Source organism: Caretta caretta, chromosome 12, assembly GCF_965140235.1.
Source record: "Caretta caretta isolate rCarCar2 chromosome 12, rCarCar1.hap1, whole genome shotgun sequence".
Lineage (NCBI taxonomy): Eukaryota > Metazoa > Chordata > Testudines > Cheloniidae > Caretta > Caretta caretta.
The window spans coordinates 33218912-33237197 of NC_134217.1; the positions used below are offsets into that span (position 1 = coordinate 33218912).

General features: G+C 44.3%; 1 protein-coding gene across 3 annotated transcripts in view; it reads left to right on the plus strand.

The window, feature by feature from the left end:
• Nucleotides 1-18286, plus strand: part of BCO1 (beta-carotene oxygenase 1) — a 145776-nt gene that overhangs the window by 110565 nt on the left and 16925 nt on the right. For all 3 annotated transcript variants that reach the window (XM_048816584.2, XM_075118438.1, XM_075118439.1), the window contains one exon: nucleotides 16713-16841. In XM_048816584.2, coding sequence (XP_048672541.1) covers nucleotides 16713-16841 — 129 coding nt within the window. The remainder of the gene's footprint in view (nucleotides 1-16712; nucleotides 16842-18286) is intronic.

Here is an 18286-nt window from a genome sequence, read left to right on the forward strand (position 1 = left end):
ACAGCAGAGAAACTATTGCAAACATGGTCTGTTGCACAAGAGGGGAAACTGAGGTACACCACCTCATGAATTTCATAAATGATCAGTGAGTGGGGTAATTCACTAGCCTGACTATAGAACAAAATAAGGAGAACCTGGAGGTAATTCTTCTGTTTTTCCTGCAATTAGCAAGGAAATTTGTAAAAGAAAGTGGTATTATTATGAAGCAATAATCTGTCCCCACCAGGGGGCTGGAAATTGTTTTTTGTTTTTAGACTCTACAAGCAAGCTGGCGCCAGTGGAAGAAAAATTCAGAATACCATGGATCTAGGTTTTGTGTTGTTTGTCTGTGGTGTTTGTCTTGTTGCTAGCATTGTTGTGTTTTAATGAACAGAAAACCTCATGACATGGGTGGGGGATGGCTTCAAAAGGCTGACCTTGGGGGGGAGGGGAGGGGGAAAGATAGGTATGGGAATGCAAAAGGCTAACTCAGGAGAATCCCAAAATTCAGTAGCCACTGTTAGGATCTTGGGACAAAGACTGAGTAGACGTCTTAAAAGACAAACTCAGCCAACCTAAAACTAAATTGGCAAAGGGAGAGGTTGATTGTTTCATGCAGTGGTGGGAAGAGGCAAATCATAGGTGGACAGAATCAAAACTTCTCTCTCAAAGCCTCTCTCAAAGATTCTGGCTTTTATCCCACCAGATGTAACTCATTTTACTGTTGTTGATTTGTGCTCTGCTTTCTTTTCTGTCCTGGTTCACCCTGACTCCCAGTTCCTGTTTGCCTTTTCTTACAAGGGGCAACAGTACACATGGACCACACTGCCCTAGGGGTATACTGAAAGCCCGTCATATTTTTCCCAAGCATTAGCCTGAGACCTTGCTGACCTTGTTTTCCCGTCCAGGTTCACACTAGTCCAATATGTAGATGATCTACTCCTCTGTTCCCCTTCATTGTCTGCCTCTGAAACTGACTCTTTAGTGCTCCTTACTGCCCTAGCAAATAAGGGTCACAAAGCTTCTCGCTCTAAACTACAACTCTGTCAAGCTTCTGTCACATACCTTGGCTTTCTCCTCTCCCAGGGTTCCTGTGCACTTTCTCCCACCCACGTCCAAGCTATCCTTAGCTTTCCCCGACCCTGCTCCCCACGCCAGGTCCGGAAGTTTTTAGGCATGGCTGGATTTTGCAGACAATTGATTCCCCAATATGCCTCCCTTGCAAAACCTCTCCAGGAGCTCACTCGATTCTCTGTGCCTGACCCCATGCCGTGGCCCCCTGAGACCAATTCTGCCTTTGTTTCCCTCAAACAGGGTTTGGCTTCTGCCCCTGCCTTAGGGCTGCCTGACTATTCTAAGCCTTTTACCCTTTTCTGCCACGAACAATCTGGGTGTGCACTTGGAGTTCTCACTCGGATGCACGGAGAAAAGAACCGCCCAGTGGCTTATTTCTCTGCCACTTTAGACCCTGTTGCCCAAGGCTTACCCCCCTGCCTGCGTGCTGTGGCTGCTGCAGCGTGCCTAGTAGAAATGTCTGATGCCCTTGTTCTCCGCTCTCCTCTTACCCTCCTGGTCCCTCGCTGACCTCACTCTGCTCCAAGACTCTGCCCCAGAAACTGAGAGAGAATCCTGGGTTGCCCAGGGTTGCTCTCTACATCCCGATTCCTTTTGGCGCTCGCCTACTGGCACCTTTGTAGCCCCCTTTTCACTCTGCCCATCTCTGGCCGCCCTGCTACACGGTGTTTCGCATGTTGGAAAGGAGGGGATGGTCTCTGCTGTAACAAAGACAGGATGGTGGGCCCCCCATTTTAGCTCTTTTGCAGCCCGCCACTGTGCAGCCTGTACCATTTGCCAAAGCCATAATATTGGTAAACCTGTAAAAGTGGCCCAGGGGTTCCGGGGCCTGCCTCAAGCACCATTCTTGCACAAATGCCTAAGTGTCAACAATATGAATTTATATTGGTTATGGTATGTTTATTCTCCGGTTGGATTGAAGCCTCTCCTTGTCGCAAGGCTGACTCACTGTCTGTTGCCAAATGTTTGTTAAATCTCATTATGCCTGCCAAAGGGAATTCCTGCTACTCTGTCCAGTGATCGGGGTACGCATTTTACTGGACAACTTGTTCAACACCTGGACCGTATATTGCATACCAGACACCTATTGCACTGTCCCTATCACCCAGAGAGTGCAGGTGCAGTTGAAAGACGAAATGGTGTACGTAAGAATAAGCTTGCTAAAATTTGTGACTCTACAGGATTAAGCTGGCCAGTAGCCCTTATGGACATGAGATCCACTCCATCCCAAAGGCATAAATTAAGTCCCTTTGAAATTGTTATGGGACGCCCTATGCGAGCTATGACTACCATTACTCCCGTTCCAGATTTGAACTTGACTCACAGTGCGCTCCTTCAGTATTGCAAGGGACTAATGCAAGCTGTAAGTCACTTCCATTCACAGGTTCGAGCCGCCTGGCCCACGGAACCCACCTCCGACGCTTGCACAAACTTGAGCCAGGTGATTGGGTCTCTATGTACGGCGCCATCATCGAAAGCACACCTTGGAGCCCCGGTGGAAGGGTCCTCATCAGGTACTGCTTACTACACAGACGGCTGTTAAACTATCTGGCATCGCAGCGTGGATACATGCTTCACAGTGTAAGAAGGCACCATCCCCAGAGAACCAATCATCACCTCAGGACAACGCAGAGTCTATTTTGACTCCAGAAGAAGGTGTAGAGGAACAGTCTGCAATACCTTACAATCTACGCTCTCATAAGGGTTGCCAGAAGCAGATGACGAACAAAAAAAAAAAAGCAGTATCGAGCCTAGCGCCTGCTGGGCGTAAAACTGTGACTGCGGTTCCCTTAGTCCCTTAGTTGAGGTTGTCAGAACCAGAAGAGCCTTGACTCCAACATGCGCCTCTGCCTATTCCTCAGCTGCTGATATCTTACGGTCTGGGGAGACCACAATGACAATTCTTTTATCCAGCAGCAGGTGTGGATAGCTCGGACCCTTAATATTTCTAATTGCTGGGTCTGCAGCCACATCCCAGCCCACTCTCAAACTGGTGTTCCTGTCCTGGCTATCCCACTCAAGTCCCCAGACCTCACTGGAGGGCCTCATCAGTTTAACAAAGTATGGATCAGCAGTGACACTTGGGAAGCGGTGGGAATAAATGCATCTAAATGGATAAGTGTGGTGGAGGGAAAAGATCATTGGTGTTGGGTGTGTAATCGGACAGGGCTGGATCTGGGGAAAAGCCTTTGCCTTCAGCATATTGTGGCCAATGGTGTATGGGATTATTCAAACAAAACTAAAAAGTGGCGGGCCGGGTATGGAGATATGAATTTTTTTCTCAACCTGGGATCAAACAGAGAAATCAATCTCATGTTCCCCCTACAGTAACCTTAGTGAAAACAATACAATCTTTCAATGTCATGCAAATAACACCACTCCTCGTAAGGAGAATTACCCTGTATCCTTTGGGGGATACTACTCCTCCTTTGCAAACACCTATATGACAAATGGGTGCAACTGACCCTTCCCGGCCTTAATAGGCCACCACTGGGTGTGTGGGACCAGAGCTTATACCACACTACCAGCTAATTGGTCAGGAATCTGTTATCCCACCCGACTCTTCCCACAATTCCGAGTGTTAGGAACCTTCCCTCGAGAACGCCTCCTCAATTTCAGGCGAAAAAGAATCATAGAATCATAGAATATAAGGGTTGGAAGGGACCCCAGAAGGTCATCTAGTCCAACCCCCTGCTCGAAGCAGGACCAATTCCCAGTTAAATCATCGAAGGGACTTAACAGATGCCCAATGGTATGTAAATAACATAAGCCCCTTAACCTGGGAAGAGGCTACTGGCGGTTCCTTCATACCATTAGGGGGAGTAATACATCATACAAAAAGGCTCCTTAGGTTACAAGCAGTAGTTGAAATAATGGCAAATGAAACTGGAGAAAGTTTAAGAGCCCTGGCCAAAGAAACAGGGGCAATCCGACAGATGGCCCTCCAAAACCGTCAGGCATTGGACATAGTGCTGGTGGCAAAAGGAGGGACTTGTGCTCTCATTGGAAAAGACTGCTGTGTGTATACCAGACAACACCAATGAGGTAATAGATCGTGCTAGCCACTTAGAACAAATCGCATATCTTCCCCACGAAGAGCCAAGTTCTTTATGGAAGTGGCTAAGTAACCTTTTCAATTTCTCTGGCATAGGAAACTGGTTGTTTCAGGGAGCCCTAACTCTCCTGTTTGGAATCCTAATAATTTTTGTATGTTTTCAGTTACTTTCCTGTTGTATTGTGTCAGGCATGCTACACAGATAGCTGCCCCAAACCAGAGTGCTAATTTGATGATTTTAAATATCACTGATGAACAAACAGATAAAGAACGATTGATATGTGGAACCCAGTCATTATTGGTCATTGCATAGCTTGACCAAAAGGAGGGATTGTGAAAGTAGAATGAATTATATTGAAATTATAATTCATTAAAGAAATGCTACTTGAAGGGTTTGTTGAAATATAGTTGTCAGGAAGAGAAACATTAAGGAGTGTGAGACAATGGGTCCTCAAACTAATTTACTTAGAGCTCTTACTGAGCTAGGAGATTGGTAAACGTTAGTATGCAAATAAGATATGTATGTATATTTGTCAGTTTCTGCTTTCTTTTGTCTCTTATGTTAAATTGGCTTTGGCTTAGCTGTATAAATAAGTTATCTTGAGCCTCAGAGAGGGGCTCACATCTGGGTGCATTAGCAAAGCGCTTTGCTAATAAACAGAGTGATCTGACAAATTATGTGAGTCCTGAATCTGACTTTGACACTATCTAATAACATGCTAATTTAACATGACTTTACCACTGTAATGTCTGATCACTTGCCAAACATTTATGGATTCATCTTCACATCGCTCAGGGGACATAAGAAATATCATCTAGTCTTTGCAGATGGAGGGGAAAAAAAATCTCACTAGGGCCCTGATCCTTGGGTACTTTAGGCATTACTCTGCTCAGCATTGCAATGTTTGACCTGCTGCTCAGTGGGATCTTCAGCCATGAGTTAGGCTCCATTCCTCCTAGTATAGAATCATAGAATATCAGGGTTGGAAGGGACCTCAGGAGGTCAAGTCCAACCCCCTGCTCAAAGCAGGACCAATCCCCAACTAAATTATCCCAGCCAGGGCTTTGTCAAGCCTGACCTTGAAAACCTCTAAGGAAGGAGATTCTGCTACCTCGCTAGGTAACCCATTCCAGTGCTTCACCATCCTCCTAGTGGAAAAAGCTTTTCCTAACATCCAACTTAAACCTCCCCCACTGCAACTTGAGACCATTACTCCTTGTTATGTCATCTGGTACCATTGAGAATAGTCTAGATCCATCCTCTTTGGAACCCTCCTTCAAGTAGTTGAAAGCAGCTATCAAATCCCCCCTCATTCTTCTCTTCTGCAGACTAAACAATCCCAGTTCCCTCAGCTTCTCCTTATAAGTCATGTGGTCCAGCCCCCTAATCATTTTTGTTGCCCTCTGATGGACTCTTTCCAATTTTTTCACATCCTTCTTGTAGTGTGGGGCCCAAAACTGGACACAGTACTCCAGATGAGGCCTCACCAGTGTCGAATATAGAGGGGAATGATCATGTCCCTTGATCTGCTGGCAATGTCCCTACGTATACATCCCAAAATGCCGTTAGCCTTCTTGGCAACAATGGCACATTGTTGACTCATATCCAGCTTCTCGTCCAACAGCTGCCTAGCCATTCGGTCCCCAGTCAGTAGCAGTGCATGGGATTCTTCCATCCTAAGTGTAGGACTCTGCACTTGTTCTTCTTGAACCTCATCAAATTTCTTTTGGCCCAATCCTCTAGTTTGTCTAGGTCCGTCTGTATTCTGTCCCTACCCTCCAGCGTAGCTACCAATCCCAGTTTAGAGTCATCTACAAACTTGCTGAGGGTGCAGTCCACGCCATCCTCCAGATCATTAATGAAGGTACTGAACAAAACCGGCTCCAGGACCGACCCTTGGGGCTCTCTGCTTGATACTGGCTGCCAACTGGACATGGAGCCATTGATCACTACCCATTAAGCCTGCCGATCTAGCCAGCTTTCTATCCACTTTATAGTCCACTGATCCAGCCCATACTACTTTAACTTGCTGGTAAGAATACTGTGGGATTATAATTCATGAGGAGAGAGAGTTTCGTGTATGGAAGGGATCTTCAGAATCTGGACGGCTGAGCAGGAAGCTGCCTAAACTAGCCTAGAGCGGTATGCTGAGGTGAGGGGTAGAGAGAAAAGAGGGGCTTAGGCACCTAAGTGGCTGACCTCTGCTTGGGAGCCTCAGCCGCGAATCCTCTCCTGGAGCTAGGTGCCTAAGACAGGTCATCTGCTTATGTAGCCCATGGACTAGCAGTTGAAACTGTGTCTGTCTCTCACCTATGTTTCCCAGTGCCCCGGGCTGCCTTTTGTGCAGAAGCTTTGCTGCGCCTCCATGCATCAGTGGCTTCCTTCTGTTGCAGGGCGCTGGTAGGAAGCAAATGTTAGGTGTACTCAGAACTTGCCTACTTGACTGGCCTTTGCTGGCAAGATAGGCTTTCCCCCGCCTAGTTTGAGAATCCTGCTTCAGGGCTTTGGCTTGAGCTAGGGCTGCAAGCAGCTCGTTACCTGTGGAGTGGCTTCAGTGCATAGGCAGCTTTGCAAATGTTGACTGGTGGAAATTTAAAAACCTACAAGGTTAGGCAGCAGCTGAGCAGCAGATCTGAAAATGTAAGTGGTGCCAAAAGGGTGGACTTAAGATAGATCTACACTGGTTAAAAATCCCACGGCAGCGAGTTGCTGTGTTGGGCTTGCTCTAGGGGACTAAAAATAGCAGTGTAGATGTTCCCACTCAGGGGTGGGTCTCAGAGCCTGGGCTCCAGCCTGAGCAGGAATGTCTACACTGTGATTTTTAGCCCCGTGGCGCAAGCCTCACAAATCTTGTTACCCAGGGTTCTTTCAACCCAAAGCTCTTGGTAACTTTTACTCTGTGCGAGGTGGTGTCAGGAAATAAATCAGGGGAGACACGGCCGGCCGTCCAACCGATAGATGGCTGGCACAAACAGAACAACACGAGTGCTTTCACTTAAAGCTAAACTTTACTTAGTCTCAAGCACTTATGCACACGTCCACAACACCCCCAACCCTTGATAATTACCAAAGCTGAGTGTGGCTCTTGAGTGGCACAGCGGCAGCCTGTTTGCCGCTGGGGAACACAAGATGCCTCCAGAGGGAGAGTCCAGTCCTGAAGAGTCCCACCACCTCAAACTTCCCCCTTATTTATACATTAGTAATAGAATGACATGTCCCTTAAAGCAACTTGTTAAGAAAGCAGTTTCAATGGTCAAGTGAGAGGTTCCTTCTGATTATCGATTAACCAGGTGTGGGTTTTTCCAGAGTTTGAAGCCTGGAGGCCCCAATAGACATTCCTGGGACACATTCTGCTCTTCTAAAATGCTTGTATCAGCAACTTCAACACAATTCTTACCAGGAAGGACGGTGGGGGGCAGGGGGCATACTGTCCTCTCTGTGGCACCCAGAAAACTCCCTCCCCTCCTGCCTTGGTTAAACTGAGACTGCTGAATGGCCAATTTACAGCTTGCTGACTTGGCTGCTTTTAGCAATAAGCCATAGTGGTTTCAGGCACTTTACTGGTTTGCCAAAGTCTCCCCGTACAATCTGAGTCAGTTGACCCAGGCTCTGAGACGGGCTGACATGGGTTTATTTTGCAGTGTAGCTGTATCCAGATCCTGAAAGGTATTTAGGTGCCTATATACACCTTGAGGTGCCGGAATACCTTTAAAATATGGCCCTGGGTTATGTGTACAAGGTCATGCAGGAAGTTTGTGGCAGAGTTAGAAATTGAACCAGGTATTCTAAAGCTTTATACAATACCTTAGCCACAAAACCATCCTTGCCCCATTATATATGCCACTGAAAGAGTTTTGTCTTTGTTGTTTGACTCTCCAGATATCTTTAGAGTATTTTTAATCTGATGTGAGAACATGTTTTAATTAGGCCTCTCTCTTAACTTGAATCTAGATGTTCTTTGTGCCGTTTCTTATGTGAAATATCCAAGGGCAGAGCATAGCTTTACCAAGGCCAAATCCTCTGCCGATCGACAAAGCCCCAAATGCTGCAGAAATACTACCCTTTTTTTTTTTTTTTTTGGATGCATGGTAGGAAAGGCAGGTTAGCCTGATCCTTAGGGGTATGAGGGTTGGCTGGGACATGGCCAGTGGGCCAAGTTCATTGCACAGATTCCTGTTCCAATGCCCCATTTAGGGTTGGGAGGGGCCCACAAAGGGCCACAGTCACCTAGACTGTCTTTGGAGACTGCATAACCTGAAGTGTTCTGTTGTGCAAATAAGAGCGTTAGATAAAATTCCTATTCCCAGATATTTATACTGGGCTACTTCAACTAAATATACTACTGAGCAAAAATGTTGTATTGTATCTAACTTGAATAGGCTGGATCTCTTACCATATGTCATTTCTTGAGTACTACTACTCCCTCTGAACACTCTCTTGTTCACTCTCTTGCTTTATCATCTTCCCTTTCCCCATTTATCTTCTACAGTGCTCTTCACCTTTTAGGTAATTCTATGCATCTAGGGCCAAATCTTGCTCACCTTACTCCAAAAAGTAAATCTGTTCTCTCCACTGGGACTACTTGTGTGAATAAGGCCAATGAAGTTTGTCCCGTGAAGTTTGTATAGTCTGTAAATATTTTAATTATGTTGTCAAGCCTTTCCGTTCTTGAGTGATTTCACAGCTGTCTCCATTTCTTCATGCAGTATTGGAAAGTCATCCTCCTCTGTCGAATCTGGGCTGCCTAAGACACTAGGATCTCCATTTGTCTGGTGGTTGTATAGATCAGAGCAGTAGTTTGTCCCTTTCTTCTGTAAGACTGTTCCCTTCTTTTTCTTGATGATTTATGGAATTCGGAGGAGAAATAGTAATAGATATACTCACCAAGATCTGCAACAAGATTTGGCAGACCAGTGAGTGGCCCTCCACGTGGACACAGTCACTAATCATCTCTCTGTCAAAGAAAGGCCACCTGCAATTGTCAAAATTACCAGACCATAAGCTTAATTAGCCATCCCAGCAAAGTGATGTTGAAAGTCATATTGAACAGATTGAAATCACAAGCGGAGAGCATCATCACTGAAGAACTGGCTGGCTTTCATGCTGGAAGAAGTATCACAGAACAGATTTTCAACCTTCGTGTTCTATGTGAGAAGTACTTACAACACCAGCAGGACATCAACCACGTCTTTGTTGACTTCAAGAAGGCGTTTGACAGAGTATAGCACGAAGCTCTCTGGGAACCATGAAGTACAATGTTGGTGGCAGCTTATTCTTACCGTTAGACAACTGTGTGCCAAGGCCAGCAGTGCCATTCTCGTCAATGGCACAATAGGAGAGTGGTTTCACACCACGTTGGAGTCCGGCAAGGCTGCCTTCTTTCGCCCACACTGTTCAACATCTACTTGGAGTGGATAATGACTGATACCCTAGAAGATCACATATGCACAGTCAGCTCTTGGGGGAGAACAATCTCAAATCTTCGGTTCGCTGATGACGTTGATGGCCTGGCAGGCAGTGAAGATGAACTTGCCAACCTTGTGAAACGATTGGATGAAACCTCCTCAAAATACGGCATGGAAATCAGTGCAGAGAAAACCAAGCTGATGACAGACAAACGTGATGGGATCAGCTCACATATCACTCGGTGGACGAGCTGGAGACAGTGAAATAGTTCAAGTATTTGGGGACAGTCCTCACTGATGAAGGATCCAAAGCAGAAATTCTGGCAAGAATTGCGCCAGCAGCAGCAGTGGCAAAGCTAAGGCCAATTTGGAGGAGTAAGACCATCTCCCTGGAATCCAAACTGAAACTGCTGCACGCACTGGTCATCTCCATTTTTCTGCATGTGTGAGACATGGACCCTGTCGAAGTTTGACTCAGACTCACAGTTTATCAGACCACTCTGTTTTATTAGCAAAGCTGCTCTGCTAATACATTTAGAAGTGAGCCCCCCAAGTGGGGCTTGTGTCTCTTAATTTATACAGTTTTTGGAGAACAAGTTACAGAGAAGTTACAGACAAAAGAAGAAAAAAGATTTTAGTCACCACCCTTCGAGATCCCTGAGACCAGTCACGTATCTTCAATTACCTGCCACCCTTAACAATCTCCTTTAACAGCTTCCAGTTAACTTAACTAATTGCCCTTCACACCTTCCATTCTGATGCCTGCTTCTTAGACGTGCTGGCTCTATCTTAATTGCTTCTCCATTCAAAAGCTAACTGTCCCTACATGTGCTCCCTCAGATACTTAGTAACATGTTTTGGCATGCCCTCTCATATACAATGTATCCAGCATGTCCCCTTATACAACGCTATACTTATACAGTGTTATACTTCCACAATCCTTATGGCAGAACTTGAACAGAAAATACAAGTAGTAGAGATGAGATACTTCCGTAAGATCCTGGGAATCTCCTACTTCTACCACCTCCCTAATGAAGAGGTCCACAACATCATCACCCAATGCAGTAGGTCATACGAAGACCTCCTGATGACTGTAAAGAAGCGCAAGCTGAAGTGGCATGGCCATGTAACAAGATACTCTGGCCTATGCAAGATCATCCTCCAAGGGATAGTACAGGAGAAGCGAAGAAGAGATGGAATGACAACATAAAAGAGTGGACAGGAATGGACTTCAGAGACTCAAGCACTGACACACAATTGTCAGGGAAGGAGACAATTGGTTAATTGCTCATAGGGTGCTCCAACAACCAATGCGGTTATGGGAGTGATGATGAAATATTTTAATTAGGATTCTAGCTGTTTTCGCTAAGAGAATGAAAATACATACAAGATCAGTGTTAGAAATAGTCTTTTTCACTGTGTGCAGAGTAACTCTTCTATTGTATACAGTATTGTGTACATACAGTAACAATGTCTTCCAGCTGAGCCCCACTTAATGAAGGCTGAAAGCAATCCCACCATGTGTTGTTAGAGACCTACTTAATCTGTGTCTGCCTAGTCCCGTGCCTTGGGGAAACTCTGCACGAACGCATCTTATGGAGCAGGGAAGGTGTTTAGATTATAGGGTTGTTCCCCCCCCCCCCCCTTCCAGGTACGAATCCTTTTTGGGGGGATTGAGGTGGAAAGGGAGAGAGAGAGTTAGTGAATTTTTGTGGTTTTCCCCCTGCAATTCTGTTATACATGTAACAAGAAATAAAGCTTTTGCAATCTGAAAAACCCTTTGAATATATTAAACATACATTATTTATCTACTCTCAGCCCTCTAGTGGCAATACTAAAGAGAGCCACTTTCTTCATATGGCTAACTCTTACAGACTAAAGGAAAGTACATGAGAAGACTAGAATAATAACATATACCCCCTCATATTTCAGCGATGATTTCTTATCTGGCTCTTGTGTTTGCACAGGTGTCATAAATATAAAGGGAAGGGTAAACCCCTTTGAAATCCCTCCTGGCCAGGGGAAAGCTCCTCTCACCTGTAAAGGGTTAAGAAGCTAAAGGTAACCTCACTGGCACCTGACCAAAATGACCAATGAGGAGACAAGATACTTTCAAAAGCTGGGAGGAGGGAGAGAAACAAAGGGTCTGTATGTCTGTCTATATGCTGGTTTTCTGCCAGGGATAGACCAGGAATGGAGTCTTAGAACTTTTAGTAAGTAATCTAGCTAGGTATGTGTTAGATTATGATTTCTTTAAATGGCTGAGAAAAGAATTGTGCTGAATAGAATAACTATTTCTGTCTGTGTATCTTTTTTGTAACTTAAGGTTTTGCCTAGAGGGGTTCTCTATGTTTTTGAATCTAATTACCCTGTAAGATATCTACCATCCTGATTTTACAGGGGGGATTTCTTTATTTCTATTTACTTCTATTTTTATTAAAAGTCTTCTTGTAGAAAACTGAATGCTTTTTCATTGTTCTCAGATCCAAGGGTTTGGGTCTGTGGTCACCTATGCAAATTGGTGAGGCTTTTTATCCAACATTTCCCAGGAAAGGGGGGGTGCAAGTGTTGGGAGGATTGTTCATTGTTCTTAAAATCCAAGGGTCTGGGTCTGTAGTCACCTAGGCAAATTGGTGAGGCTTTTTACCAAACCTTGTCCAGGAAGTGGGGTGCAAGGTTTTGGGAAGTATTTTGGGGGGAAAGACGCGTCCAAACAGCTCTTCCCCAGTAACCAGTATTAGTTTGGTGGTGGTAGCGGCCAATCCAAGGACGACAGGTGGAATATTTTGTACCTTGGGGAAGTTTTGACCTAAGCTGGTAAAGATAAGCTTAGGAGGTTTTTCATGCAGGTCCCCACATCTGTACCCTAGAGTTCAGAGTGGGGGAGGAACCTTGACAACATGTAACAAGAGTTTTTATGCTGTCAGAGTCTAGACTCTTCTGTAGCTCTTGTTAGAACAGTCAAATGTGCATCTGTTATCTTCATCCATTTATTCTCCCTCTGCACAGAATTGCAAACCTAATACCATAGGAAGGTGTGTATGTTTGTACTGTGCCTAGCACAATGGGATCCTGGTCCATGACTGGACTGATTATAATATAAATAGTAGTAATGTGTATCCAGTATTAGTTAAATAAATGTTCTTGGAATGTATTAAAGGCGGGCCTGTTAAAATCGCCTTTTATTAAGGTTGCCTGACTCTTTCCATTATACTAGCTTGTTTTCAGTTGCTTAGAACTTTGCCAAACTTTACCCATTTGGACTGAAATTTTCCATGCCGGGTGTCTGCCTCAGGCTGAATGTGTTTTGAAAAATGTCAGCCAGAATTGTTCAGCCAGTTTTGAGAACAAGGCTGGTGGGACAAGACGTTCTGCGTATTTTCAAAAATTTTGGTGGTTTGTTTTTTTTAAAAACTGTATTAGGCCTGTCCTGCTCCCTGTCTCCATGCTTTGGAGCAAGGACTTGAACTTTGACAGGGGTTTGGCCTTTGTGTCAGGGATGTGCCTTTTGCTATCCCTGTGAAAATCCACGCAAATTTGGCCAAGTTATAAGTCTTTGAAAACAGCTGAGTCCACACATGCTCGGTAGAGACTTGGATTTTAGTATTCAGATTCCTTGAAGATTCCATCTATTCTGAGCAGGTTCCAGTTTGGGCTGAGCAGAATTGTCCCTGAGGTTGCAGCTCTGGGCTGCTGAGAGCTGTGTCAGGTCCAGATCCCCCTGGAATTGAAAGTAGGGTGTTTGAGAGCCCAGGAGAGTCCATGCCTCCTGCTGTAAGGAAGATAAATATTTATTTGGAAACAGAGCCAAAGAGCCCTCAAATACTCTACGAAATTACTTTTGCCCTTTAGGTTGTTCGGGGAGGAAAACACACACACCCCTTCAAATTAATAAACAAGCAAACTTAGTCAACTAACTTCTCACTATGGGTAATTATTTAAACTTTTACTAAACTAAGACCACACAATACAAATTATCACATCAAGGTCACAGTTGGAATGAAGCACCTTAACAATGATATGGAATGGAATCACCAATTGATTATAGTAGCAAATGAACACTGCCAGTAATCAAATCATAAAATTAAGACAACAGGTCAATTATTTCAAATACTAAATGCTGGAAGCTTAAGAAGGTGGTGTTTCCTTCTCCGTCCTTGATGTGCCTCCTCAACCCGGTGGGAAACTTCATGAGACTTTGGCAATTGGGCTGGCCCCAGCTGAATAGGAGAGGGGAACATATGTCCATCCCCTTTAGAGTCTCTAAGCACTCAGGGGCTCGTTTAGGATGAAGGGAGCTGGCTGGTCCCTCACCTCCCCTTTCATTAATTTAAACCCTGGCTCAGGCCATGTGGATCTGCTTTTTGAACTGATCTGCAACTCTCCATTCCCCTCTTAGTGTAGAGCGGTGCATACAGACACAAACCAGGTAACAAAATGGTTTAAGGGAGGACTCACTTAGCATGTTGGTTGGGAAATGATTCATGGCATATACTGTTACTTACGCTTTTGCTTACATGTGCACAGTTTGTACACATGCACACCATACACCCTTTAAAAGGGTTAGAGAAAAATCAGAAATATTGCATGGAGACACCTGCCAATAACAAAATAGGGTGGGGGGGAGAAGAAAGTTTCTTAATAAAAGAAAAAGATATGCTCTTCAGCTTTCGTGGCCTTCAGAGCATCAGCACAGAGCTGCAGGTCAGGGGAACAGATGATATCTCTGGTTGGTATCTCATGCTGACCGGTGGGCTTTCTCTGTGCTAGTCAAGCTGGCGTAACCAGTGGTGGTCTTAGTCTCCTCCTCGTTAGAGCTTGCCTACAGAAAGCAAAGGCATCAGCCCTTCCTGACATTGTGGTGGAGTAGGAGGAACATGCCATTCTCCACATCTACCTTGATCCTTATGGTGGTGATTTTTAGCTTGTCCGAACTTATAGCACCTCCCTGGAGCCAATCAGGGGACCACAAATCTAATAACCCAGAAACATGGTCCTCTCCCAGTCACGGATGGACAAGCTTGGCTCTTGGTCAGTTTGGAAAGTTCCTCCTTTAACTGGAAGTTCTCTTCTAATAACCGGTGTTAGACTAGACCACAAGCGTAGGCTACTCCAAAAATGTGATAAGCAGGAGATTGCTTCATGGAAGTATCTCAGCCCCCTCTGCTCCTCTGGTGGGGGTAACAGTTGGGAGTGCACATGGCCCTGAATTTACTAGGGCCTTGACACATTCTTATATGTGACTTATGACCTAGTGGTGACTGCCATTGCTTTTCACCCACTCATATTCCCACTTAGCCTTTCTTAAAATACTCCTAGAGGTCCCTTTTCAACTGCCCTTTGCCCTTTTTACCAGCAAAAAATTAGGGAACAAGTTGTTAATGGCTTAATTAGGTGAAGGGTCACCTTCCTCTTTGCATCAAGGCTGAGAGACAGTGGCCTTAGAGCCTGTTAATAACAGATCCTACTTAAACTACAAAGAATTAAAGTTTATACCTACTAAAGAAAAATAAATGCTGAGCACTCACAGCTGCAATTGAAGTCAGTGGGAGCTGTGCTTTTAACAAAGTGCTATATAATACTAAGTATGCTGAAAAATCAGGTCATAGGTATCTTAAATTGGACACCCAAAATTGGTGGATCATTTTGACCTTACTCTCTGTGCCTCAGTTTCCCATTAGTAAAATAGGGATAATAATAGCTCCTCATCTCAAAGGAGTGTTGTGAAAATACATTAATTGATGTTTATGAAGCAGTCAGATACTAGAGCAATACATTTCACAAAAAAGCCTATGAGGCAATGAATAATTAGAGCTGACTAGAGGATGACCATTCAGTTTCAAGACAACCTTCAAGGTTTCACAATTTGTTTTCATTCTGCATTGGAACAAAACCAGAACCTTTCAACCACTTTCACAAACCAAAACTGTGTTCAAACAGCCATTTTTTGGATAGAAAAGATCAGGAATGCTTCTCGGTGGAAGTGACCAGAAAGACCATCCTGGACCTCAAAAATCTTCCTATCAAAAACTTAGTCAAAATCAGTACATCCCTGCAAAATGTTTCAGCTTTGATGGACCCAGATATTTTGACAAACATTTCATTGAGAGAAGAACAGGAGTATTTGTGGCACCTTAGAAACGAACAAATTTATTAGAGCATAAGCTTTCATGGGCTCTAATAAATTTGTTCGTCTCTAAGGTGCCACAAGTACTCCTGTTCTTTTTGAGGATACAGACTAACATGGCTGCTACTCCGAAACATTTCATTGAAAGTGTTTTGATCAGCTCTATTAATAATTCTGTCTTTGGAGCAGGGTTTGAACAGAGTGTAGTGGGATCTCCCATTGAACAATGAGGAAGACACAAAATATTGAAGAGCTTTTCATTAAATGAGTGCCATCCATTTTGTGCACTGGCTGAGGTCTTGTGGGGAAAAAATAGAATGTGATAAAGTAATTTAAGACAATAGCATATGCATATGACAAAGGAAAAACAGGCAAGCTTAATTCTGGCATTTCCTAACTTGTGAATGCTTGACTTGGCAACCTTAATGCTTTTTTAGCAAAGATTTCTTTTGTGAATAACATGTAGTAACTTAGCTGATTTCTTATTCCTCATGTGTCATAAATCACCAAATCCCTATATCTTGTATTCAACCCTGGACAGCACTTATGTAGCATCAATACAATATTTATAATCTTTATTTACACTCTGAGAATTGACATTTAGTGTTCTAAAGTGCTGCCATCACAACGCTTCATTACACTGTGAAATTTCATTAGTGGGATTGTTACTGGAATTCAACCAGCCTTCAGTTTACAATGGCATCTTGGCCACTGAAGCATTTGATCTGTAAATAACTCCTATAATTTATATCTGGTAATGCCTGGCTTTTGCTGGGAATAGCAAATGGGATTAGATGGATAATTTTAAAATGAAAGTTCAGGAAGAAAATGCTCCTCCCTCATCAATCTCTTATAATTAATAAATTATGTTCAGGTAATTTCATGTTTTCAGGTTTGCGTATAATGAGGGCCACATGGTTAGGCAAACCTAAATGGCACGAGCAAATACGTAATTGTAAAATCCTGACTTGCATCACCCATGGACTTGCTTACCTTTGGAAATTAGTCCTTTAGTGCACAAGGTCACCTTTGACTTGGAGTGGAAGTGAACTGTGTCCTTTCTCTTTACAGGTGAGCTACCAAGCTGGCTGCAGGGGATTCTTCTTCGCAATGGTCCAGGCATGCACACAGTGGGGGAAACCCACTATAATCATTGGTTTGATGGCTTGGCTCTGATGCACAGTTTTACATTTAAAAATGGTAGGTTGCAGCCTTATAGCGCGAGCACCCAAACCAAGTCTTGGTCTCTAAACAGGAGTGTGAGGTTTTATAAATGTGAGTGGAGTCTGCTTACAATACTCGTATATTGAATTGTTTCAGATGCTTAGCTAAAGGTCCTGTCGGACATACGGCTGGTTAGGAGTCCTGCAAAACATCAGACTAACAAGGGCTTGTGTAGCTAGTGAGCATCAAATGAAGGGAAGGACAGTCAATGCAGTCTTACAGACACAGCTGCCAAAGAGAGAACAGGTGCTGGTCTTGCCCTTCTCAGTGTGACTTTCCTTCTCTGAGGTGGAAATGCTGTGCTCACCTCAGAAGGGGAATGTGCAAAGGTGGCTTAAAGTCAGCCTTGCATGTTCCCCTCATCCTGGGGCTTCTGTGCTGGATCAGTCTTTCTAAAGGCTGCTCTAATTTGCACCAGCTACCATTGGCCCCAAAAAGCCATTCGAGAACCTTAGGATTGCTGGGCAGCAGGAATGCCCAGCCATGCCCTTTTCTTCCAGCTACAGCCCTTCTCTGGCTGCAGGGAAAGGGGTGCCTAGGAGCTGTTGTAGTGGCTCAGTGGCACAAGATGATCCCCCCCTTACACTGGGGTGACCCTCCCTGGGATAGCTAAACTGGCTTTAGGTCAGATTTATGCTGGTGGCATGAGACAAACCTGCCCTAATGCAGAGAAAAAGCTGGCTCATAGTAACTCATTGAAATATTTTAAAAATGTAAATCAATTATGTTTTCCTCAAGGATGTTAGTACCCATTAAAGGGCCAGGTCTTTTGACCCTTCCTGAGGTTGACTTCAATGGGAGCTGGGGCGTCTGAGGCTCTCTCAGGCTTGTGCTGTGGGTACTAAGCGTAGAGCTGTGCAATACAGAATATTTACACTGGGGTAAAATCCTGGCTCCACTGAAGCCAATGGCGAATCTCCCACTGATTTCAGTGGGATCAAGATTTCACTCTAGGCCAGGATTTCTGGTTGACTGGTCTAGATACCATGGTTTTGAGTAGACATTAAAGTAAAGAGAAAAGGAGGACTTGTGGCACCTTAGAGACTAACCAATTTATTTGAGCATAAGCTTTCGTGAGCTACAGCTCACTTCATCGGATGCGTACTGTGGAAACTGCAGAAGACATTATATACACCGAGACCATGAAACAATACACATAAGATGAGCTATTACCAGCAGGACTGTGGGGTGGGGGGGAGATAAACCTTTTGAAGTGATAATCAAGGTGGGCCATTTCCAGCACATTTCCAGGAGTTAACAAGAACGTCTGAGGAACAGTGGGGGGGAGGGGGGAAGAGGAATAAACAAGGGGAAATAGTTTTACTTAGTATAATGACTCAACCACGCCCAATCTCTATTCAAGCCTATGTTAATTGTATCCAATTTGCAAATTAATTCCAATTCAGCAGTCTCTCGTTGGA